The 25,930-nt window shown below is 34.2% G+C and overlaps 1 protein-coding gene across 3 annotated transcripts; it reads left to right on the plus strand.

Annotated features, from left to right (window-relative positions):
* The first annotated feature begins 1,620 nt into the window (after positions 1–1,620).
* Positions 1,621–25,757, plus strand: LOC142526336 (phototropin-2-like). 3 transcript variants are annotated; one of them, XM_075630657.1, is made up of 23 exons: positions 1,621–1,754; positions 2,084–2,668; positions 2,853–3,035; positions 3,897–3,988; positions 4,065–4,323; positions 5,361–5,574; positions 5,779–5,849; positions 6,395–6,501; positions 6,609–6,658; positions 6,760–6,864; positions 8,179–8,238; positions 8,465–8,554; positions 9,214–9,290; positions 10,772–10,856; positions 18,804–18,884; positions 19,937–20,040; positions 20,420–20,469; positions 20,862–20,968; positions 21,420–21,539; positions 22,557–22,608; positions 24,067–24,179; positions 24,940–25,080; positions 25,376–25,751. In XM_075630657.1, the coding sequence occupies exons 2-23, from the start codon at positions 2,271–2,273 to the stop codon at positions 25,484–25,486; spliced, it is 2,670 nt and encodes an 889-aa protein (XP_075486772.1). In that variant the 5' UTR covers positions 1,621–1,754; positions 2,084–2,270; the 3' UTR covers positions 25,487–25,751. The 3 variants fall into 3 exon arrangements, with proteins under 3 accessions (XP_075486772.1, XP_075486773.1, XP_075486774.1); XM_075630658.1 differs by lacking the exon at positions 21,420–21,539 and having other exon boundaries at positions 25,376–25,757; XM_075630659.1 differs by lacking the exons at positions 22,557–22,608; positions 24,067–24,179; positions 24,940–25,080; positions 25,376–25,751 and adding an exon at positions 21,219–21,326.
* The last annotated feature ends 173 nt before the right edge of the window (positions 25,758–25,930 follow it).

A 25,930-nucleotide genomic window follows, 5' to 3' on the forward strand; every position in this document is an offset into this window, starting at 1 on the left:
AAAATTTAATTTAAATACATAAAAAATTCTTAAGTTCCTGAAAAAATTATTTTATAATAATCTAATATACTTGTAAAGAAAGTTGAAAATATATATTATAGTTGAAGAGTTCACAAAAATTTATTAGTTATATGTGAAATATTAAACATTTTATTAGAAGTTTTAAACTTTTCGTCTTTCTTATCGGCTATATAAAAATATCAAGAGTTTCACAAATTTATAACATTAATTAATAAAAATAACTTAAATTAAATATATAAAATTTATAAAAAAAATAATATAACGAGTTTAAAATAGTATGAAAAAATTGAAAAATATAGTTGAAGAACTCAAAAATTTTATTAGTTGTATTTTAAAAATTAAAGCGAGTTACATCCATATATGGTACAAGGTTTTATACCACGCAATGAGAGGTACAAGTAGCAAAACCACAATTAAAAATAATTCATTAAAAATAATTTGAGAAAAGTATTGCAAAATTGCAATCACAGAATAATTTTACGTCAAAAAAATATTCTTACAAATAATCTTTAACATATTTCAATATCTACAAAATATATGATGCTTCTTAGTTCATATTTTAAAATTAATTTGTTATAAAAGTGACGTATTTATATGTAAAATAAAAGAAAAGATAAGATATAAATATTAAATATTCATTAGCAATCATTAAGAAATATACTAATTTTAGTAACAAATTTTAGTAGCAACAAAAGAAAAATCATGGATAAATTGATAAATTCAATATGCATTAAATCCAAAGACATTTAAGATAGACAATAAATTATAAAAGAACTAATTAAAAAAAAGATTGATTTAATTTGCTAAATTAAATAAATGAATAAAGGTATATTTGAAAATTCACAATTACAAGTCATATATTTATATGTATGTTAGATTTTAGTAACAAATTTTAGTATCAACAAAGAAAAATCATGGATAAATTGATAAATTCAATATGCATTAATATCCAAAAGTATTTAAGATAAACAATAAATTATAAAAGAACCAATTAAAAAAACGATTGATTTAATTTGCTAAATTAAATAAATGAATAAGGGTATTGTAATAATTCTAATGTTCGAAAGGTAGTTTGGATGAACAAAATTAAGAAAATGAGGTGAGCAAAAAGGTTAGGGGCTGAGTTACTGCCAATAATTATTTGAGTAGGTTTCTTGTGAGACGATCTCACGAATATTTATTTATGAGATGAGTCAACTCTACTGATATTCACAATAAAAAGTAATACTCTTGGCATAAAAAGTAATATTTTTCATGTATAACTCAAATAAGATATCCGTCTCACAAAATACGGTCCGTGAAACCGTCTCACACAAGTTATTGCCTAATTATTTTGTGAGCTGAACCAAAATTTTGAAGTATACTACACTATCATATATTAATTAAGAAAAAAATGAAACCGGCTGGAGCCTACTCCGTCCCTCTGGTCCTGTGGTCCATATTCCTTGCAAACGACACCTCTTCGTACTCATTTTCGTCGCATACGAACAACCAGACAAAAAGAAGAAAGAAGACGGGGGGCGGGCAGTAAAGAGAGCGCCAACTCGACTTTTATTTCGTGATCGTATATTTCAGGACACGAGTGTTTCATATGGTGTCCACATTTTTATATTATATATTTGAGGCTACAATGCATTCTCGAGTACATTATATCCTTCCACTCATCCTTTAATCTTACACAAACACAAGAAACGACTTTGCTCAACACTTGCAGTTCCACCTACTTCACGCAGGTTGTCGACCCTTTTTTGTTTCAATTTTTATATTGATTCTTGGACCCTTTTCAGTTATGTTCATTAATTCAGTTAATTTTGGTATCTTAGCTCATCTATTCGAGCATACTACTTAAGTTTTTTTTTGCCTGATATTTTGATCATGCATATGGAGTTAGCGTTAGTGTATGTCACATCGGTTTGCCATTCCTTTGAAGTGAAATGAGAAGATGGTTCTTGATTATCTTGGTCCCGTGCGGTGTTTCTTTTAGTGTCATTAGAAAGATTGTTAGTTTTCAAATACGTGGATCATCTTATTTATTATTGTTATTGTTTTTTGTTTTTGACAGTGCTTAATTGTATTGTTGATTCTATGACATATAAAGCCATTGAATATTGATTTGGAAAAGAACGACAACCGGAAGCTCATTTTGCGATGATTGGCATAAATTACTTTTGACTGTGTCAGAATAATAAAAGGAATTTGGTGTGTTCGAACCATCTGTGATTCATAATCTTGGAATCTCTGCTGGTACTATGAATGAGAAACGTGACGTGCACGTACCTTCACTGCATGGGGATCAAATTGACAATAGTTGGATGGAATTTCAGTTAGACAATAGCATGAAGGAAGGAACTGCAGCAGATTCTTCTATAGCTGAAACAATTGCAGCTAATGATTCAGCAGCAGAAGTTGGAGCAGGCAGGGATTCAGTAAAGAGACTTTCAGTTGGATCAACTAGGTTATCTGAGGAATCTGTTGTTGGTTCCGGACTCCTGCGGGTCTCTCAGGAGATAAAAGATGCTTTGGCAACACTGAAACAAACATTTGTTGTCTCCGATGCGACCAAGCCAGACTGCCCCATCATCTATGCTAGTAGTGGCTTTTTCACTGTGACTGGTTATTCCTCGAAAGAGGTCATAGGAAGGAATTGGTGAGTATTAGAGCTCTGGGATACTTTTTTTCTCTGTCACATACCATAATATTTTTGTAACTATGCTATGAAGTTCAAGTTCATCAAATTTGTCCCATTGTGTAGTATGGAATCATTTTGAACTTTTAGATTCATAATGGATCTTTCTAAAGAGGTCGGAGATGGTTATTTTTCTTTGTTTCAGCCGCTTCTTGCAGGGACCTGATACAGACCAGAGTGAGGTAGAAAAAATAAGGAATGCAGTAAGAACAGGAACAAGCTATTGTGGGAGACTTCTAAACTATAAGAAGGATGGCACTCCTTTCTGGAATATGCTGACAGTCACTCCAATCAAAGACGATGTAGGAAAAACCATACAATTTATTGGGTAACTTTTCCTCTCTTCGCTTGTTCAAGTGGAATCCTGATAGTCATTAGTTCATTTTAATAGAAAATCTAGTTATCCAACAATAGAAAGTATGAATACTGTGATTTCATTTGAGCCTCAATGCACAATTTTTTTTATAAAAGTTGAGTTAAAAATGAGGGGAAGATTATTAAATTCTGCTTGATCATGCATGGCTTATAATCCTAAGTCCTGTGTATCAAAATATTTTTAAGATTATTGAGGTTGTAAGTTGTTACCATCCTACTGAATGATATATGATATTTCTAATTTACTGTACATTGTGTCATCTTACTATGATGTTGATGAAATTGTTTGCATGGGTTTGATGAACATAAAGATATTTGAACCTTTGACATTATTGAAGTGAAACATGTATGTTTTTTCCTTATGCTTAAAGTTCATACATACATACAGTAATAGAAAACTATTGACGATGTATAGAAACATGCCCGTGATTTACACCTGGAAGGTATTTTGAGTCCAGGTCAATCGACTTCATATCAAGTAGAGCAAAGAAGTGTCATTTTCATCACTAATTCCATTTTCTTCAATATCCAATTTCAAGTTCTGGTCCAAGTATTTTTGATGTTATGTAAATGGGGGTGGAAGCTAATGATCATAAATTTGAAACCATTGTCCATTCTCCTTGTCTGTCGATGCTTGTTATTGGCTGATATCATCCCCTGAATTTGTTTATTTTAAAGTTTTTCACGAAATATGAAGTGAATGTTATATATCAACCTAACGTGTAAGCAGCATTTTCTTATACTTGATGTTTTGGTAATGTGTACAATTTCTCCCAATCTGATTTATGTATATACATATTGCACTTGTTGGCAGAATGCAGGTTGAAGTCAGCAAGTACACAGAAGGGATGAATGATAGAGCATTACGGCCAAATGGATTGTCAAGGTCATTAATTCGATATGATGGTAAGTACACCTACTGAGCCTATTCCCACTCATAACCAAGTCTTGTTTGGAATCTGACTTGATTAACTTGTTTCAGCTCGTCAAAAGGAAGAGGCTTTAGGTTCTATCACAGAGGTGGTACAAACCCTTAGGCATCCGAAATCCCATGTTACACTTGAGAGTCATGATACCATGACTAAGAGTGAACATACTGGGCTAGCAGAATTGTTGGATAATATAGGTACCCCTGGAAGACTAACCCCTACCCTAGATACAACAAGTAAATCACATCGTGTAGATTTCCGTTCAGACACATGCCAAAAGTCCAGAAAATCTGTACGTTTTTCACTTATGGGGTGAGTACTGATCTCTTTCTCTCGGCTTTTCAACTTTTCTCCTATAATCTGATATTGCATGTTCTTAGTCCAGATATGATGTGAAGGAAAAAATAAGTCGTTTTTTGTTTACATTTCTGGGAAATGTTTTCATTTCTTGAAAATATAATCAAACATACCTATTCATTTCTTTTTCCAAAATACATTTTCACATCACTTTCATAATCCCTGTACAATCATCATTTGTTAAATAAAAACTTTTGTCACCCCTGAAAATAGTTCTAAAATTATATTGTTGTATTCTAACTCGATATAATATATTTCAAATTTATAATGTTAAATAACTACATCTAACATCTTATGACACGATACATCTGTTGATAGAAAATGTTTTCTTCCTAAAACATAACTTAATAGACGTTCTCCAATTCAACATTTGAAATACATTTCCAGAAATATTGTCATTAATGCCGGAAAGATAACAAAAGTACCTAGAGTCCATGGACATTGTGAATGTGGAATAGAGAAGTGGAGATGGTAATGAAAATGGGATTGCCAATGATCCGAGACAATTGAACACTCTTTTGACTTGGACTTTCAAACTTAAGAGTTGGAATTTTGACAACTACTAAATCATGTGGTAACCTGAAACTTAAAGCTTCAGTGAGTAACACAAGTTGTTATCAATAATCTTTCTATCCACTCAAGTTTTATAAATTTGCTTTAGTCTGAGAACCTTTGTTTCTATCAAAATACAGGGGCTATTTTTTACTGGAAGATGTTGAACCTTCCATTTTGATAAAAATCAAAAGGCTCTACTTGTTATGGGCTTTCCAATTTGTTTCACAATAAATCTGTTTGAATGCTGGTAACTTGGTAACCGTCTGAAACTGTAGGATGAGTTGATTCAATTATCTCTGGTAAGTGGTAACCTACTCCCAAAATCTGTTTGAATGATGTTAACTTGGTAACCTGCATCCGGAAAGTAGGATGGCTGGATTCGATCCTCTCTGGATTGTATCATTCAATTTTATTAAACTATTGCATGATTTCTGCAGGTTAAAAAATAGGTCTGTACGCCATGCTACCAATGAATATCCACGAGGTATTGAACCAGAGATCCTGATGATGACAGACGAAGAACGGAGAGACAGTTGGGAACAAACTGAAAGAGAAAGGGATATACGTCAAGGCATTGACTTAGCAACAACTTTAGAACGCATTGAAAAGAATTTTGTGATAACGGATCCTAGGCTTCTTGATAACCCAATCGTGAGAGCAACTATATATTCATAACAGCGCATGAATTGTCTTCATTGTTGTCACATTTTTTTCTAAATACAAAGTTGAAATCGTATGCAGTAAATCACTCTTCAGTTTCTAGATAAAATTCTTTTTCTTTGTTTTCTTGTTTGAAATATTAATATTTGAAGATACATTGCAGAATAATATCATAATACAGTTCTTGACTTGCAGATATTTGCATCAGATAGCTTCCTTGAATTGACAGAATATTCACGTGAAGAAATTTTGGGAAGGAATTGCAGGTATGAATGTTAATCATCCAATGTTGGTGTTTGAACATTAGTTTGACATTCCACGTGATACTGACGTCCTTAGGAACTTGTAATTTGGATCACTGGATTAAGCGAGCTAGATTTCAATGATGAGATATAACCATAGATTGAGCAAGATAGTTATATGTTCCGGTATATTTTTGTGTGCCTCCTTCCTGCTGTGTTCCTCAACTACATATTTAAATGGCATTGATTAATCTCGCTATTCATCCATGGTTTATTGTATGGAATGACATAGAAGACACATAGATTGAGCAAGAAAGTTATATGTTCCTGTATACTTTGTGTGCCTCCTACTGTGTTCTTCAACCACAGATTTAAATGGGATTGATTCATCTCGCTATTCATCCATGGTTTATTGTATGGAATGACATAGAAGGCAGAATGTTTTTAAAACTATAGACATTCTGACTATGTATTCTGCAGACTATTCATCTATAGGAGTCATGCTTCTCTCTTTCATTATGTCTAAATCACTTCCAGCTTTCCTAATGTTGTTGAAAAATGTGTTTCAGGTTTCTTCAGGGACCTGAAACTGATCGAGAAACTGTTTCAAAGATAAGGGATGCCATCAGGGACCAAAGGGATGTTACAGTTCAGTTGATTAATTACACAAAATATGGTTCGCTTGGCTCTCAATATTATTAAGTAGACTCGCTAGACATCTTGTTCTTTGTTAAATTCTCACCTCAAACTTCTCATTTATTAATAATGATTAAAAAATTTCAGGGAAGAAATTCTGGAATTTATTTCATTTGCAACCTATGCGTGATCAGAAGGTGGAATTTCCATTTGAATCAAGCTTTCTTGTGATGTACAGTTGAGAAGTTTAACTCAATGGCACCAAGATTTGTTTACTTGATATTTGTTGGCATGACAGGGTGAACTGCAATATTTTATTGGTGTCCAACTAGATGGAAGTGATCATGTGGAACCCTTGAAGAACCGCCTCTCCAAGGGAACTGAGCAACAGGGCACTAAGTTGGTATATCTGTTGCTGTAATTTTAGTTTTATTCTCCTTGAACTAAACTACACTCTGATTATATTATCCAAATACAGAAATTAAGAGAGTGCTAGCAAAAATTTATGATTTTAAAGAAGTTATTAATTTTATAGATTGTGAATAAGTGAAAACAATGAGAAGTAGGTAGTGTTTGAAAATAAAAAATGAAATGTTTAAATTTTTTAAAGATAGAGCGTTTGATAAATAAGTGATTTTTTAAGTTCACGGTTTCATGCTTGAGTTAGAGGAATATAGAGATCGAACTGTTATCGGTCTCAGATTGTTATAGGAATTGTGGTCTAGTGTTATGTTAATTTATTTTGACTATGGATCTCACTTCATTTTACGTGGACCTTTGGTGTGCTTTTTTTACTTCATATTTTTTATTAATATAATATTGTTTATTATACGAAAAAATAAATAAGTGATTCTAATACTAGTTTTTTAATAACATACCAAAAAAAAAAATTAGAGTGCTTGCAAAATATAGGGTTTGATTGTGTACTGTAAACATGAATATAAAAGTTAATTTTGGATTAGTGAAAAATATTGGTGCAAGAATGTCCAGAAAAATTTCCATTTATTTACCAAAATATCATAATCATTTAAAAAAAATAAGGATCAGCATGGGACCAACTTTTGGATTTGAATTAAAATGAGCAGAAGCAGAAATTGCAGGTAAGAAACACTAAAAAAAAAACTGATTTTTGTTATTGTAAAGTGAATAGAGATTGAAGACACTCCCTAAAAAGGGAAAACCAGTGACCTTCATCTTGGACTCCAAAGGAAATTCAAGATATTATGACTTCCGCTAATTATTGATGTCAATGTGTTATGTTCCACCTGCCCTAGAAGGAATTATTTTTAATTCTAGGAAGTTGTTTTAAAGCTTTCTACAATCTGCCTAAACTTAACACGTTCTTGTTGATCATGCTACTATCATGCTACCAAAATTGTGCCATAAAATTATAATTACATAGGAGAGTGTGAAACAGGCTTTGCAAATATCAATCTTGGAACTGAAACACAAATTAATTATTACGTAATGCAAGTATTTTTAGGTACCCTAACGTCATGATTCCCGAATCATTGTGGAAGATAGAATAGTAGAGGCAATGTTAAATGACCTATTCTATCATTCTGACATAAAAATGATAAAGCAAGCATAAGTTTTGTTTCAAAGAAATGTCCTTTGGCTTTACTCTTATGTTCTCTGATTAATCTTTTGTTAACATTCAAATTAGTTCCTCAAGTTCAAGTTAATTATTATTGGCTGAAATTTCTTTACCGGCCAGGTCAAATCTACAGCAGAAAATGTTGATGAAGCTGTTCGAGAACTTCCTGATGCCAACTTGGTAAGGTATTCCTTTCTTTCTATCCTTGAAGTGCCTCCAATGATTAACCTTCATATTAATATTCGTACATGTTTAATGCATTTCGATGTGAATACGTGGAAAATAAGGTTTTTAATACAGCGAGTAACATATTAATGTTAAGATGTTGAGATTGTTGACAAAATGCTATGAAAAGACAATGTCTCATTCTCTTCTTGCTAATGCCAATATCTTATGTCAATTTCAGAGACCACAAGACCTGTGGGCTGTACATTCTCAACCTGTACTTCCAAAGCCCCATAAAAACAATAGTGTTGAATGGGTATCAATAAGAAAGGTATAACAATGTGAACTTGAATTCAAGCAAATCTGGAGATGTTTTCTTCAGGCTTCCATGTGAAGAACTAGAATATCACTATCCCAAAAGTTTGTAATGTCGGAAGTTGGTGATAAAAAATTATATTTCATCATATTTCGTGCATGGGCCAAAGATCCGATAATGAAGGCCATAAGTTAGTATCCATAGAGGACATGTTGGTGGGTTTTGTACAACGAAATCCTCCGAAAGCATACATGACCAACTGATGGAAATATTTTGATGGGAGTGTGGCTGTAATCAGACTATTATCATGATACCAAGACAAATTTTAAACTTCACAAAGAACGAAGACCATTAATTCACATAAATCAAGATTTATGTGTTTTGGTTACTTGGCCTACATCCACTGTCATATGACCAAATAACTAGCTCTTATTCTCTTAAGAATATTGAAAACAATTGTGTCTTTATGTTGGGTGGAATGCATAATCTGTTTATAAAAACTGAGGAAATTTCTCAAACTAAATCAAATTAAGATCATACCATATATTCTCTCCAAGAATAGATGGTGAGGAATGAAGCTTAAATGTTGAATTAATTAGGTGAAGCCACGATGATTTAGTTATTTGTTTATTGCCTGTTAGCAAGTATCTTACTTCTATTTTTCATTTTTATAGATCACTGAATCTGGTGAAACTATTGGATTGAATCACTTTAAACCAATACGTCCTTTGGGATGTGGCGACACTGGAAGGTGATACAACATAAATTAATTTATGAACTGTTTTCTTAATCATGAATACAGCCAGTTTTCAGCACTTACACTTAGATAATGCACGACTCTCCTTATTAAATTGGGACTAATAAATGATAGGAGGGCTCATGTAGCTTATATCTTGGTTGCTTAAGTGTTGGCTTTTTGTTATATATGACATCCTGATGAGATATTGTGTGTATCTTATTATCCTTGTTGCCTAAGAATTTGCGTTCTGCCATTTATGGTAGCAAATTTAGTAGGCACATTCGATGCTAGTAACAAGTAATAAGTAACTTTGTCTACATGAGGATGCTATGGGAGTTTGTTAATGCATAGGAATTTGCATTTTGTTACTTACACTTAATCTGAGTATGATATGGGAAAATCTCTAAATAATAACCATGGAAAATATTTCAGGACTTTCAAACTATATAATGCAGTTGATTAACATGTGCTGATTGTTATTGAATTGCATATTATCAACAAACAATTTATTCGTCTTTGATAAAAAAAAATCCTTTATTCAATAGTTCTTCTTGTACTTTCTTCCCCCCTCCATGTTTTCATTATGTTCCTTGCTGGCCTATTTGCTTTTGGATCTTTTGTTTGGCTCGATCTCCGTCTTATTACCTTGTTAGTTGTATATTCCACAGAAAAGTCATTGAGCTCATCAAACACCTAATTTATGTGGATTGTTCTAATATATGATAAGCTCATAATATTTAACCAGTCAAGGAGCATTCATACCAGTACTTGCCTTTTTGCATCCATGTAAAAAAAACACAGAATTATTTTTGTTAAAGTATAAAATTATTGATCATGGCGCAACCCATGAGCTCAAACGTTTGGACGAGCAGTTTCAACATGATATTAGGGCTAGGAGTTGAAGGTTCAAGATCCCTAAATCGCAAAGCGCCATATATTACCATTAAGTTGGTCTTGGGTGCCCTTTTTAAGAAATATTTTTGCTTCCTAGTTTTGTTCTTTATTTTCGTCATTTGGTACCAAAGTTGGTTCCAAATTGGTCGTCTCATATACATGCATATTTGTTCTCCATTGTCGAGTTGGAAGGTGTGTCATCCTACACATGAGCTTGTCAAGACTAATTATAACTTGAGCACGAGCTTTATCAAGCTCAAGTATACATGTTCAAGGGGTCTTATTTATGTGATGAAAATGGAACAAAAGGAAAACATGTAATGTATTGACTAGTAGTTCTTGAAAACAAAAGTTGCGTTTCCAATTGTTTTCTATAATTTATTTATTTTTTTGTCTGATAGAATTATGTTTTTTTCCCTAGTTCATATGGTTATCTGTATTGTTTATTCACCTTTTCCTTTCATTATAAATTATTATTTTATGAAAAATTCAAGAGTGTTATATGCTATCTTCCTCAAGAATTTACCTAGCCTCTCAGTGGTGGCTTCGATTGAATTGAGTTCTTCACTTATGCAAACACAAATGTCTTTTTTTTGCAGTGTTCATTTGGTGGAACTAATAGGTAGTGGTCAACTCTTTGCTATGAAGGCAATGGATAAATCCATGATGCTTAATCGTAATAAGGTATAGGTATGGGGACCTTGGGTTCTCGCCCGTATTATCATGCTGTTTGATTTGATTTATTTAATGATTGGTGAAGGCTTTTTGAAATTTTCATTAACATAGGCCCAAAATCATGACAGTCATCTTATGATTACTACTACTACTAATAATATTGTAATAACGAAAGCTAAACTAAATATCATAGTCAATTATATAAATTAATGCAAGCATACATCTCATAATATGATTATACATATATAATACTTGGGATATATTTGAATAATCTGAAAGTTATGGGACTATAGTATAGAATGATAGTACAAGGATCTGAGATTACGAACTCGACCTTGATATCCTCTATAGGTCCTTTCTTCTGTGTCTTGGGTCCTCAACTCACATGTTGTGATTTACATACTAAAGATAGAGGCCCCCGAAGATGGAGTTGACCATGATAAAAACGACGAAGAACTATATAAGAGGTAATATGAAATGCTAAACAATACGTGTCGTAAAGGTACAACAAAAAACACAGTCTGAAGGATATTGGATTCCAGTAAATGATATGGTGCTTGGGCATATATCACAACAAAATACAAGGGCTGGCCTCAACACTATAATTTCCACTCATGCGGCAGACTATTTCCGTGTACCAGATGTTTCGCCGAACCGGGATCAAATATCCACTGTGCCTGGTTGACCACCATATATATCACTGGCCATTCATATTCCGCACATTAATCCCTTATACATGTCCTATCATTTATTGGTGCATTATACACAAGTTTTTGTTTCCAAAACATATTTTAATTTTCATGCACCAATAAGGAACCTATTCCCCTTTAATGTGAAAACAATATGTAGTCCTTGGTTAACTATATAACGTTGATAAAATATAAGAATGACTAACAAATAAACAAAGCAAATATGTCGGTTATAGGTTTTCTAAAATACTTGATTTTTTGTGCAAATAGTGTGAAGCATCACTTCAAAGGTTGTACAAAATAGTCTAGATGCTTAAAGACCGATACAACCATAACTGTCAATTAAAACTCGAGGAACCATTGAGACTTTTATATCAAAAGGAAGTACCTAACACAGGGTAATTCAAATTCGTAAGTTTTTCATGAATGTAAAAGAATTTTTGGGGCTTAAATTTAGAAAGAAAGAGGAAAAGAGTTGGTATTCTACCTTAGTCTTAGTTTTCCAGAGCATTTTTGGTTGGGAGGATGGAGATAAATACTAGTAGTTATCGACCACAAGTTCCATACATGACTCCGTGTATTCCAAAACTTAGTTGTTCACAAAATGCTGCTACGGATTGTGGCATTTTCAGTATAGGGATGGATGTATTAGTGGTGTTTAACTACGGTCTGGTTCGGTTTTAAATAAAAATTTGATCTAAAATATATTTTATGGTTTTATAAAATTTCAAATTAAACCTAACCATGAATTATTTATAACCAAACCATAAATTTCGGTTTGGTCTGCTTTGGATGAATAATTTTAAGTTTTGAATTTCACAGTGAATTAGTACGTGTGATAATGTAATTTGGAAAAAGTAATAACTGACACTTGATAGAAATCGAGTGAACATTTATTTGATCGCTGACTAAAATGATTAAAAGTAAAATATCATAAATTAAAATAAATAGGTTGGTTATAGAATTTTGCAATTTATAAGAAAAACTAAACATTTAGGGACATGATTATGTGTATTTGGGATAAAGTCAGCGATGAATAAATTTTTAATACAATTCTGTTTACAATGTTTATTAATAATATAATACAAGCTAAAAATCAAATAAAATATTTCTGTATTTGAGAAAAGCCAAACTAAATTAACAAAATTTATTACATATTTTTTATATTAATGTAATCGATTTGGTTCGGTTTATTTTTATCTAAACCTTGAACCACGCCAAAGTTTTTGGTTTGACTAATTTTCAAACCAATTCAATCTGTGATTGACTAAAAATCAATCCAACCATGTTGTTTGGTTTGGTTTGCAGTTTGGTTAGGATTTTTCACACCAATAGGATATATACCTGCTGAAGAGGTTACTGTTCATACCACACACAGACAAAGATTGCGTGCATGGATTTGTGCATTGCAACATATGGTAGAATATTGGATTATCCTCATCTTATCAAGATTGATAGGATTATCAACAACTTATCTAGATTGATAGTATCTTGTTTGCATTATCTTTTATATTTGATTTTTTAGGATTAGTATTATCGGTATCTAGTTATCCCTTAGATTTAGGAATTTAGTTAACTTAGGAGTCTATAAATTCATTGTATCTAACCATTATTTTTGAAAGCAATAATATAAGTGAAGCATTTTCTTTCTCTTCTATTATCTCAAACTACATGGTATCAGAGCCAGCGAGGAGCAAAATACGACATGGCTTCACCATTCGTTTCTTCCACTTCCGAGGCCACACCGATCACATCAACAGTGGCCGAAACCTCTTCCCTTCCCATAACGAACCACAAATTACACGGAGAAAACTTCCTGCAATGGTCGCAATCCATTCTTATGTTCATTCGAGGAAAAAGAAAAGAGGAGTTCATCTCTAACGCAGCGATATGCCTTGCTGCAACAGATTCGAAATTCAAGGTGTTGAATTCAGAGAATAATATGATTATGTCGTGGCTAATCAACTCGATGACGACAGAAATCGGTACAAACTTTCTCTTATACCGAACTGCGAGGGAAATATGGGATGCGGCTCATGACACCTATTCTTCCAAAGACAACACATCTGAACTATTCGGCATTGAAAGCACCCTTCATGACCTCCGACAAGGAGACTCCTCTGTCACGACTTATTTCACGGCCCTTACTCGACATTGGCAGCAACTCGACCTCTTTGAAGTCTACGAGTGGAAATGCCCAGACGATGAAAAATGTTATTGGGCAATAGTTGAACAAAAACGAGTCTTCAAATTCTTATTGGGACTTCATAGCACACTTGATGATGTGCGTGGTCGTATGTTGGGGACCAAACCACTACGTTCTCTCCGTGCAGTATTCTCGGAAGTGCGCCATGAAGAAAGTCACAGAAAAGTCATGCTAGGATCTCAACAATCTATTTCTACCGCAGACGCTTCAGCACTTACTGCGCATAGGCCTTCATTTCTGCATAATGATCACTCAGGTGCTTCACAGTCTTCACATCTCTTTAACAACAGCGGGAAATTCAAACAAGGACGCCCATGGTGTGAAAAATGCCGAAAACCCAACCACACAGTGGATACTTGCTGGAAAATCCATGGGAAACCCGCTGACTGGAAACCGGCTAGAGAAAGATGAGCAAATGCGGCTGTAACAGAGAATCAGCCCCATGAACCCCAACCTTTCACAAACTCGACATTCTCCAGCAAATGCTCAGACAAACCAATTCAACACAAACCTCATCACTTGTTAGCATTGGTAATGTGGTACATCAAGGTATATCTTCAATTGATTTACTTACACAACATGAGTTATCACATTGTTGGATTGTTGATTCTGGAGCCTCGGACCATATGGTGGGAAATTTGAAATCTTTCACATTTTAGTTCTAGTAAGGATTCTCATTTAGTACGCATTGCAAATGGCTCATGCTCCCAAGTGACTGGTTACGGTTCAATTCAGCTAACTCCATATATTTTCTTGAAATCTGTGTTATTTGTACCCGATCTAAAATGCAATCTCTTATCTGTGAGTAAGCTCAACAACGATCTCAAATGCACAACTAAATTCCTTGCCGATTCTTGTGTTTTTCAGGATTTGGCATCGGGGAAGATGATTGGCAGTGCTGACCTTTGTGGTGGATTGTATCTCCTAAAGATGAATGTTTCCAGGAGAAGCTTGAACAATACCACCACCAATCCTCCACCACTTATTCCTTCATGTTTTGTTTCGACTTTCAATTTAAATAAAGATAGTGAGATCTTGTTATGGCACTATCGTCTAGGACACCCAAATCTTTTGTACCTAGGCAAATTGTTTCCATCCTTGTTCAATAATAAGAATTCTAATTCTTTCCGATGTGATATTTGTCAATTGTCCAAACATACACGGTCCACCTTCACACTCCAAAGTTACAAACCATAAAACCGTTTTCACTCATTCACAGTGATATTTGGGGTCCCTCCAATGTGACAAACATTAGGGGTGCACGTTGGTTCTTATTGTTTGTCGATGATCACACACGTTTGTCTTGGGTTTTTTTAATGAAAAAGACAAATCTGAAACCTCCAACCTATTCAAACAATTCCACACCATGATTCAGACTCAATTCTCTACCAAAATTCAGACTTTACGTACAGATAAAGCTCGTGATTATTTCAACACAATTTTGGGAGAATACCTGCTCTATCATGGGATTATTCACCAAAGCTCATGTGTTGACACTCCCCAACAGAATGGCGTGTCCGAAAGGAAAAACCGTCATCTCTTGGAAGTTACACGATCCTTGTTGTTTACGAAAAATGTGCCTAAATGCTATTGGGGGATGCCATTTTCACAGCCGCCTATCTCATCAATCGAATGTCCTCACGGGTCCTAAAATTCCATACACCTATCCAAACGTTCCTTAAATGTTTCCCCAACTCACACCTAGTTCATGATATTCCTCTCAAAGTGTTTGGATGCTCTGCATTTGTTCACATTTATTCCCACAACCGCAACAAACTCGAACCACGTGCTGTCAAATGCATCTTCCTTGGGTATTCTCCAAACCAAAAAAGGTTACAAATGTTACTGTCCTACCTTAAAGAAGCTGTACACATCCATGGATGTCACATTCTTCGAAAATGATCCCTTCTATCCGAATTCTACACTTCAAGGGGAGAAGTCAAATATAGAAGCGCAGAATTGGGATCCCACCACAGAATATCTCGAACCAAACACACTCCACACTGAAACAGAAACACTGCCTCCCGTGACCAGCAACCCCTCTATCTATAATGCCCAAAATCTCATCCAACCGATTCAAGTGTACTCTCGACGGAAACAATACCATCAAAGGAGTCAAGATCCAACACAAACTCATCCTGCTCATGATTCTTCCACGACACCAGATTCAAGTAACCTTGAAAACGATATTCATACATTGGAAAATGATTTGGATGATAGACCTATTGCTTTAAGAAAAAGAGTGAGAACATGCACACAGCGCCCCATTGGGAAGTTTGTCTCACTTGAACAGTTTTCTCCTAATTATCGTGCATTTCTATCACACCTAGATCAGGTTCAGATTCCATCAACTATTGATGAAGCCCTCGAAGACCCTAAATGGAAAGCTGCAGTTTTTGATGAGATCAAGGCACTTGAAAAGAACAAAATATGGCAGATTGCTGATCTCCCACTAGGAAAGAAAACAGTTGGTTGTAAATGGATATTCATTGTCAAACACCTGTCTGATGGAAACATAGATCGGTTCAAAGCACGACTTGTAGCCAAAGGGTATACACAGTCGTATGGTATTGACTATCAAGAAACATTCGCTCCTGTAACCAGACTCAATACCGTCATAGTCCTGTTATCACTTGCTGTCAACATGGATTGGTCAGCATACCAACTTGATGTGAAAAATGCATTCCTTAATGGTGATCTCGAAGAAGAAGTGTACATGGACTTTCCTCCTGGTTTTGCATCAGCGACTACAAAGAATAAGGTATGCAAATTACAGAAGTCGTTGTATGGCCTCAAACAATCAGCAAATTACAGAAGTCGTTGTATGGCCTCAAACAATCACCTAGGGATGGTTTTTCCGGTTTACCATGTTGTAAAGAGGGATGGCTACACCCAATGTCGAGCTGACCACACGCTATTTGTTAAACATTTGGAGGGAGACAAGATTACAATACTCATTGTCTATGTAGACGACATTGTCCTCACAGGGAATCACGAAGAAGAAATGACCCGTGTGAAACTACACCTTTCGAAAGAATTTGAAATGAAAGATCTCGGGCAAGTTAGATACTTTCTGGGAATGGAAGTAGCAAGATCATCTATAGGTATCTCAATCTCTCAACGAAAATATGTTCTTGACCTTCTGAAAGAAACTGGCATGCTAGGTTGCAAACCGGTTGATACACCCATGGATCCAAACATAAAAATAGGAACTGAAAAAGATAGTTCCCCAGTGGACAAGGGAAGATATCAAAGGTTAGTTGGGAAACTGATATACCTATCACTTACACGACCAGATATCAGCTTTGCTGTGAGTGTCATTAGCCAGATCATGAATAACCCGAGGGAAGAACAAATGAATGCAGCCTACCGAATAATAAGATACCTAAAGGGAACTTCTGGACAGGGACTATTGTTTAGAAAGACTTCCAACAGAACAATCAAAGTCTATAGCGATGCTGATTGGGCAGGATCACTAATAGATAGATGGTCCATGCCTGGATATTGTTCATATGTATGGGGAAATTTGGTGACACGGCGAAGTAAGAAACAAACAGTAGTTGCTCGTAGTAGTGCAGAAGTTGAATTCCGATCACTAGCACATGGGATTTGTGAAGGAATGCGGCTCAAGAGACTACTGTATGAACTAAAGATAGAAGAAAATCACCCCGTAGAGCTTATGTGTGATAATAAAGTAGCCATCAGCATATCCAAGAATCCAGTTCATCATGATCGAACCAAGCACATTGAAGTAGATCGACACTTTATCAGTGAAAAGATTGAAAACAAGATAGTTGTGTTGAATTATATCACTACTCAATTACAAGTGGCAGATATTCTAAGAAAAGCACTTCATAGACCAAGTTTTCAAGATTTGTGTTTCAAGCTAGGAATGATGAACTTATATGACCCAGCTTGAGGGGGAGTGTAGAATATTGGATTATCCTCATCTTATCAAGATTGATATGATTATCAACAGCTTATCTAGATTGATAGGATCTTGTTTGCATTATCTTTTATATTTGATTTTTTAGGATTAGTATTATCGGTATCTAGTTATCCCATAGATTTAGGAATTTAGTTAACTTAGGAGTCTATAAAATCATTGTATCTAACCATAATTTTTTGAAGCAATACTACAAGTGAAGCAGTTTCTTTCTCTTCTATTCTCTCAAACTACACATATAAATCTCTTAAATACTACGTGGATCCATGGCTACTTCGTACCCTGGTCAGTGGGTAATCCAGAAGCTACTGACCTGCACTTGTAAAATGCCACCATGGATCCATGTTATGTCCATGAACAGGTCCGTGGTCAATACGAGGAGTGCATGGCATATAGCATGGAAGATTGAGAGGTCCATGCATATTAAAGTTTGGGGGTACAGAGATCCGGCACGTTTTCGTGCTTGAGTCTGTGTCCTAACTTGTTAATTCTTCGAATTTTGAACTTAACACATTTAAAATGGATTTAAGATGAAACGTTCTTGTGGCATCACAATATATATCATTGGTTTGCAATTCATTCCTCGTTAACTTTTTCTTGAGTTGAACCACATTTTAATTCCATTTGACACATGGGTCCTAGTTAGTTTGCTTGTCCGCACGGACCAACATCTTCATACTACACCAAAGTGAAGTATGAATTCAGAATGCATAATGTTTGAAGATATTAGAAACTTAAGAGAGAATTGAGTAGCATTGTTGCCACGAACACCTTTTTGAGTTCCCAAGTAGGCAATTTACCGCATCATCTAAACAGATGTAACACCGCACTTCAATATGAGTACGTAATAAGATAATATCAAACTTGAAATCTAGCAAGCTTAATAGAAAATCAAAATCTCTAATTAAGAACGTAGTTTTTAGGAACTAAATCAAAAGTTAGTGTCTTCATTTGTTAGATTTGATGGTAAGAGTAACAATGTTTCATAAATTAACTTGTTATGATCAAGTCAAATATACTCAAGGATAAACAGTTAGATTTCATGAGCACAAAAGGGGGTGATCCTTTTGTTTGTAATTACAATCAATCTGGACTGTGGTCTTAAATTTGTGCAGGTTCATCGAGCGTGTGTTGAAAGAGAAATTATCTCACTCTTGGATCATCCACTTCTTCCCACTTTGTACACCTCTTTTCAGGTTCTCCCTTTTAGAAACTTGATTGACCATGCGTTATTTACTCTATGGTGAAGTGACGCAGGCATGAACAGTAAAATGTGTGGAATGCAAGAATTCGAAGCTATTTTTTGTTTTATCTCCGACGTTTTCGCACATTTGTTTGTAAAATCGCAATTTTGAAATTGTATTGGAAAATGTGATGCATATTTTATTTTCTTTTTAAAATGAAACATTTTTAACTTTAGATATCAAACCATATATATATATATATATTTAGAAAATAATTATTGTTTAGGAAAATGGAAAAGGCAGTGAAAATTGATGCTGGGAAATGAATTGAGAATGAGATGAAACATGTTATTCTTACCTTTGGAAAACGAGAATGATTTTTAAAAATAAAACTGAACAGAGCCAATAGTTCTTGCTCTCCCTAGATTTAGGAAGTGTATAGAATTCTAGAAAGTGCAAGACAGTACGGGTCATGTGTCTGTAGAGTCTGCCATTAGAGGATTAAAATACATTTATGGGCTCTTAATCATGAATCGAGAGTTCGGTCAGCTTATTGCATTGACTTCAGATATACATGTATTATATAGTTCATCACAAAATTCTCATTTTGTGAAATTTTACTAAGCATTCAATACGTACCAGAGTGCCATGTTGTAAATCAAATACTACCAAGCTAACACGTGCCAGATTGAGCTCATTTCTAGTCTATCTTTGAGAATGATATTAGATATGTGGAAAAACCCTCACATTTTTTGCTTATCCTTAAATAACAAACTCATTTTAGAAAAATGGTGCGTTGATAGCTTCTTTAGTTTCTTAAGAATCAAAAGCAGGCAAAGTATTCTAAGTTCCATCAAGCTGTGCAATGTCATTATATAACAGATGCAGCTATCTGTTTTAAACTAACTCAATGGATTTTTTTGTAATTTGTGCTAGCTGAAAAGGCCTGATAAATGTTCTCTCTCTAACATGCCTTGTGCATCACTTTATCTCTTTAATTTGATTTTACTCGTAATTTTTTTGTTATTCTTTACATTCTAACATGATATCTATTTTTTGTCCAGACACCTACACATGTTTGTTTGATAACGGATTTTTATCCCGGAGGAGAGTTATTTGCATTGCTTGACAAACAACCATTGAAAATCTTAAACGAGGACTCAGCCAGGTAGTTGGTTAAATGCTTAGTTTGAAATTTACAGATAATGACTGAAATTCTTTAATATGTTTGGCACATACCTACATGGAAATGAATTACAACTTCATTTATATCTTATTAAAAAAATCAGATTTATTTGTGGTCATTTTTGTGGAAAGAGAACAATATGTACTTGGCCCTATGGAATTGCATACTAGTATAATACTAGTAAATTGGCTTGCATACAATATGTCTATCTTATAGAGCTACCATGGATTCTAATGAGCACAAATTTTCCCGTACACTCTTTCATAAATGTCATAACACGTAGGTCTAATGCATATTAGAATATTGAAAGTATTTTAATGTGAGTTGAAGGATGCTGAAAGTTGTATATAAAATTCTCCAGGTTTTATGCAGCAGAGGTCGTCATTGGCTTGGAATATCTTCACTGTTTAGGTATCTCGAGTTGTTGACAAATTTATAAATACAATGCATTTTTTGGATTAAGTAGTGTGAACCATGTATGTCAGAATTCGTCCAGGTCCTACAGTCTTGCTAAGTCCCATCTTTCAACTGGTATTCATAGTTAGTTCAAGTTCTTTAGTCCTGCCACCTCCTATCTTTGAGTTCTTCCACGTTTTCTATATCAGGTCACATTCCTATTTACCAAATATATATTGTTTTACTTTCGAAGACTATCACACTGTATTAACATTAACAAACATTGAGGTTACTTTTACCTAGTTCAAGTGGCTGGTATAAGACATGTTAGTTGAGGGGCATGTGACGTTTCTGCTTGAACATTGATTGTAGATATTCATTTGATTGTCCTATGTGGACCATTGCAGGTATAATTTATCGGGATCTGAAACCAGAAAATCTTCTTCTTCAGAAGGATGGACATATTGTGTTAGCTGACTTCGATCTATCATTTAAGACAACATGCAAACCACAAGTATGCATACTACTAGTTTCTCTTGGATGATTCGTAATTGCTTCTCTTGTTGGAACATTATTTTTCTGATTATTTATGACTACAATTTTCCATGTTGTAACATTCTTAAAATGCTCCACTGATCCTGAACTGATTGAGTTTATCCCAAACCTTCGATTGTGTTTGAATCTCCATCGATCTTCCAAGGATACTTCGTTCCGGAGGAAAGTAGAAAAGCTTTTTACCAGTTTATAGCTTTTATCTTCTGTAGTTGAGCATGGGGTTATACAAGGGTAAAACCTATTTAAAACAAGAAACACCTGGACCTTTTTTCATGTGATCATAACCACTCTCTAAATGCACGGTGTGAGGATATGAGGTATACTGTTATAGTTCGGTCTTTATCTCGGGAACCGTGTTCCTATTAAATTCGAAAATCGAGTTAAGTTATTTAAATCTTATTTACTTCCAGGTCATAAAGCATCCTCCCCCGAAGAAGAGAAGCTCTAGGAAACAACCTCCTCCAATTTTCTTTGCAGAACCAAGTACTCAATCAAATTCTTTTGTTGGAACTGAAGAATACATTGCTCCAGTATGGGCTTTTCTGTGTTTTGATTTTATCTGCTCATTATCTTAATGCATTGGCTTGCATAGAAATTTTGTTATAATTCGTGGCTAGTTTATGTTATTTCCCATTGGTTATTGCCTACTAAGGATGACCTTTAACTGACTTCAAAGCTCAAAGATTTCGATTTGATCAAAGTACATGGCACAAATTGATTTCTACATTTCGGGCAATATTATAATGTATATCCTTCAATAATGAGCGGAGCTACCATATAGTAGAAGTACTCCTGTTCAGTATTTAGGTGAAATAGTAAGTGCAACGTCTTAAACATGCAAATTCTATCTGATCAATGACCACTTCTAAGTGTCTACTTCTAGGTATTCAATTTTATTAGTAGAATGGTGTGTTAAGATTTACTTCATAACAAGCCTCAACTTGTTTGTTTTATAGGCATACATTTCTTTCTTCCTTCTGAGAAACATAGTTAGGGCATTGATCATATTCCGTGGAACAACGCAAGAGACTAAATTTGCAATTCATTAGGACCTCCTAGTCATGAACTTGAAGTTAGTTTATGCTTCACATGTTTTTTTCTTCGTTTTGGCATTGATGATCATTGAGTATGAGGTCACAAAATGGCATTGTCTGATGAGGGTTCTTCATGATTTTATACAAAGATATATAAAGGCTATCCAATTTTGGTTTACATCCTATCAAAATGCATCTGATCACAACTCTTTTGGATGATTTGTTTTGGACTGCAGACAAAACCAGTTACAAGATTTTAATTTTGTCGATGTGACTTACTTTCTGGATAGCCTTCCTTTCTCCAGAGAAATGTTATGTTCATTTTCATTTTTTTCCAATTTTTTAACATTTGACAAATTTTCTCGAAAATATATTTTTTCCTTTGTTAACAAGTTTTAGGTTTCGTAAATTTTTTCAGTGCATTTGATGCAAAAATACAGATAATCAATATCATTGAAAGGGTTTATTGTGCTTCCAATCTCCATACTCATTGTGCTTTTCACTTGATTGCAGGAAATCATTACAGGCTTAGGTCATAGTAGTGCTATAGATTGGTGGACCCTTGGTAAGCATGAGAAAGTGAATGATTTCTGAATTATTTATTCATGGTAACAGATAGATGAGAAACTTATTGGAACAATGTCACGATCCTTTCACACAATCTTCGTTCTGATTGCGACAAAAAGGATATGCTAATTCTCTTCAATTTAATTTGACTATAAATGGAATTAAATATCAACTATTGGTGACAGCAACTTTATTTTTGGACTGAGAAACATGATCTTTTGTGTAATGAAGCTGCATCTGTTCAATATTAACTAGTACTTTTGGTGAAACAGCATTTTCTGATATCCTGTCTTAGAAAAAATGATTTATCGCAGTGTATGTATGTAATTCAGTTTGAAAACTTGTAGAGTTTCCAGAGATTATGGTTGCATTCAGATCGATGGAATGTATTTTTGTTGTTTTAGATAAACAAAATCATAAACTTCAAATCCACCTCTTGCATATTTTCATAGTGTTTTATTTTAATTAAGATGGTGAGTCATTTGAAATTAATTCTACTTTGTGTAACTAATATATAAATAAGTGAAATATGAATTTAAGATTTCATCTATTGATTCATTGTTAACAATAAAACTACAATCGAATTCGGTGTATTTCAAATTCATCTCCCCAAATGCACCCTTAAAGGACATTGGGAATTGAGTGTCTAGAGAAGCAGTATTTTCTGGAGTGTGGCAAGAGAGTCAATATTTTTTTGGAGTGTGTCAGTCAATTGTATCTTTTGGTCAATCTAGGTAGAGCGAAACATCATGATTTTCGATGATACTAAAGAATCAGTGAAAGAATGTTGGGAAAAGATCAGATTCGGGACTTTAGTTTGGATTAGGAAGCATTCATTATTTAATAATTTCTCGATATCAGATCTATTTAGGGATTGGTTTATATGTTGCTGATGTAATCAGAGTTTCAACTATCTTGTCCACCTTTTGTAACTTTTTCTTTTATTTTGCTAATATGATATCGTTTCTCATAATAAATTGGCTAGATTTATAAGCATTTAGAGCTAAATAATTTTTCAAGAAAATGTGAGTTTTTGCTCTTTAATTCCTCCCAAAAAAATCCGTTCAACAAGTTATCTTTTGTATTTATCTAGGGCCAAGGCCATTATCTTTCTGATAGTTTCTGGCTCTCCTTTCTTGTCATCTCCATTATTTTCCTCCTGTTTCTACAACCTATTTGGATAGGTTTATAGAATTTGTCAACATGTCATATGCTATGGTATTATGCCATTGAAGAATTTATTCTATTGGATACGTTTTCCAAATTAGTTGACCTCCTATAAAGAAATGTTCCTAATTTGTTTGAAAAATTGTAGGTTGCTTCATGATCTTTTTGGAACCACTTGGACTTAATTTTTTGAGAGAAGTTCATTTCCCTTTAGAACTTCACTGTAATGATTGATTATGATACTAAGCTATGCTTATTGCTGACCTCATAAAATATTTTTTACATTCAGGTATTTTGCTCTATGAAATGCTTTATGGGCGCACACCATTCAGAGGAAAGAACAGGCAGAAAACATTTGCTAACATCTTGCACAAAGACCTAACTTTCCCAAGTAGCATTCCGGTAATACTATAAACTGTACTGAGCATGACAAATGACAATTGAGCTGTTGGCGAGTAACTCTTGGGTTCTTATAGGTCTAATGGTTTATAGGTGGTTGTGGTAGTAAAATTAGTGAATTTTTGTTTGAATTCTGCAGAATGTAGTGCATTTCCCAAATGCAGTTCAGGTAGCCATCTCCTGATCTTTTGTATATTGCATCAACAAGTTTTGGAGAAAAAAGGAAATGGACAGCTCCACTAAAAAAATGAGAATGTCGAGGACGGCAATGTTTGTTTTAAAGTATTTTCTTCTTTTGAATCATAGGCTTTCCCAGAAAACTAGTTAAGAGCACTGAAATTAGTCTGGTGAGCGACTCAATAGATTTTAGATGTGATATTTATTTTTTAAAAAATTCAAATTTTTTTCTCGTTTTGGAGAGGAAGATCATTCATCCTCTATAGCCTCTTGTTGGATTAGTTCCTGCTTTAAACTAGATATGAATACCAAAAGCACTCTGCAATGACCTGTATTTATTTCATTTCTTCGGTGTTTGGCTTCCGTATATTTCAAAGCTGTGTAACATAACAATTTCACATTGAAAAGTAATATAATAAGATAGAAGGAAATGTGCACATCATTTACAAAAAAGGCAAAGTGGTAATCTGGATATTGAATTACAGATGCCAGAAAATCTCTTATGTATGAGAGTCAAATAACTAGATGTGTATGCAAAACCGTACCCAGTTCTCGAAGTCGAAGTAAATAGGAAAAATAATTGCAGGTGAGTCTTGCAGGAAGGCAATTGATCCATGCATTGTTAAATCGAGATCCAGGTAGCCGTTTAGGATCAAATACTGGTGCAAATGAGATCAAGAAACATCCTTTCTTCAGCGGAATAGATTGGCCTCTTATTCGCTGCATGGTAGCAACTCCTCACCATTTTGGCTTTTACTACCATGAATGAGTTTAGATATATAAGCTATTAGTTTAAATCAAAAGAATTTTGTTGTTGCGGTTCTCTTTTTTCAAAGAGAATGAATTTGAACAGTGAAAATTATATTTTCTGACCTCTTGATTTCAGTTTTTTATATCATTTAGAAATTGGAAAGGGCACACATTTACAATACATGTAAAGATTTCTTTTTTGAAAAATAATTTTTTTAATCCTGCCTATCATTCGTTGTGAACAAAAATTGATTACTGTTTATCTCTTGCAGAGCCCGCCGCCCTTAGACGAGCCTCTTCAATTAATTGGAAAAGAATCGAATGCGAAAGAGGTTAGTTGGTCCGACGATGGAGTGCTTGTGCATCCCATGGATATTTTCTGAAGGCATCATTTTAAATGTTTATGTTGTGAAGTCTTCTTTGTGCTTTTGTGGAGACTGAATGATGATGGGTGCTGAGAGTTTTCTACATTTTTAAGTAGATTTCAGGAAGCAAAGGGGTGTTGAGATTAAGCTCCAGTCAGACATGTTTGTTTTTAAAATGTAAACTGCAAGAGCTTTCTGATCTCAACGTTAATAGTGTATGGTTTCATGGATGCATAAAATCTTAGGTTATGCCATTTTCCCATGAAGACGAGACTGCAGCATGCTTAGTTCCATTTTCTGGAAATGATTTTCATCTGCAGTAAAACTAAATGGTAATATCTCATTTTCATTTTCTTTCCCCAGACTCATTCTTCAACCAGTAGATTATATTTTAAGATAATTTAAAGAATATTAGGTAACTTATAATAGAACTCATTCTTCAACCAGTAGATTATATTTTAA

The sequence above is a fragment of the Primulina tabacum genome, chromosome 15 (assembly GCF_025594145.1).
Source record: "Primulina tabacum isolate GXHZ01 chromosome 15, ASM2559414v2, whole genome shotgun sequence".
Lineage (NCBI taxonomy): Eukaryota > Viridiplantae > Streptophyta > Magnoliopsida > Lamiales > Gesneriaceae > Primulina > Primulina tabacum.

Excerpts from the sequence above, each read along its gene's own strand:
- LOC142526336 (XM_075630657.1), top strand. The coding sequence starts at position 2,271 with ATGAATGAGAAACGTGACGTGCACGTACCTTCACTGCATGGGGATCAA. Across the intron at positions 6,865-8,178 it reads AGCAACAGGGCACTAAGTTG|GTCAAATCTACAGCAGAAAA; the intron begins GTATATCTGTTG and ends TTTACCGGCCAG. Across the intron at positions 10,857-18,803 it reads TGATGCTTAATCGTAATAAG|GTTCATCGAGCGTGTGTTGA; the intron begins GTATAGGTATGG and ends AAATTTGTGCAG.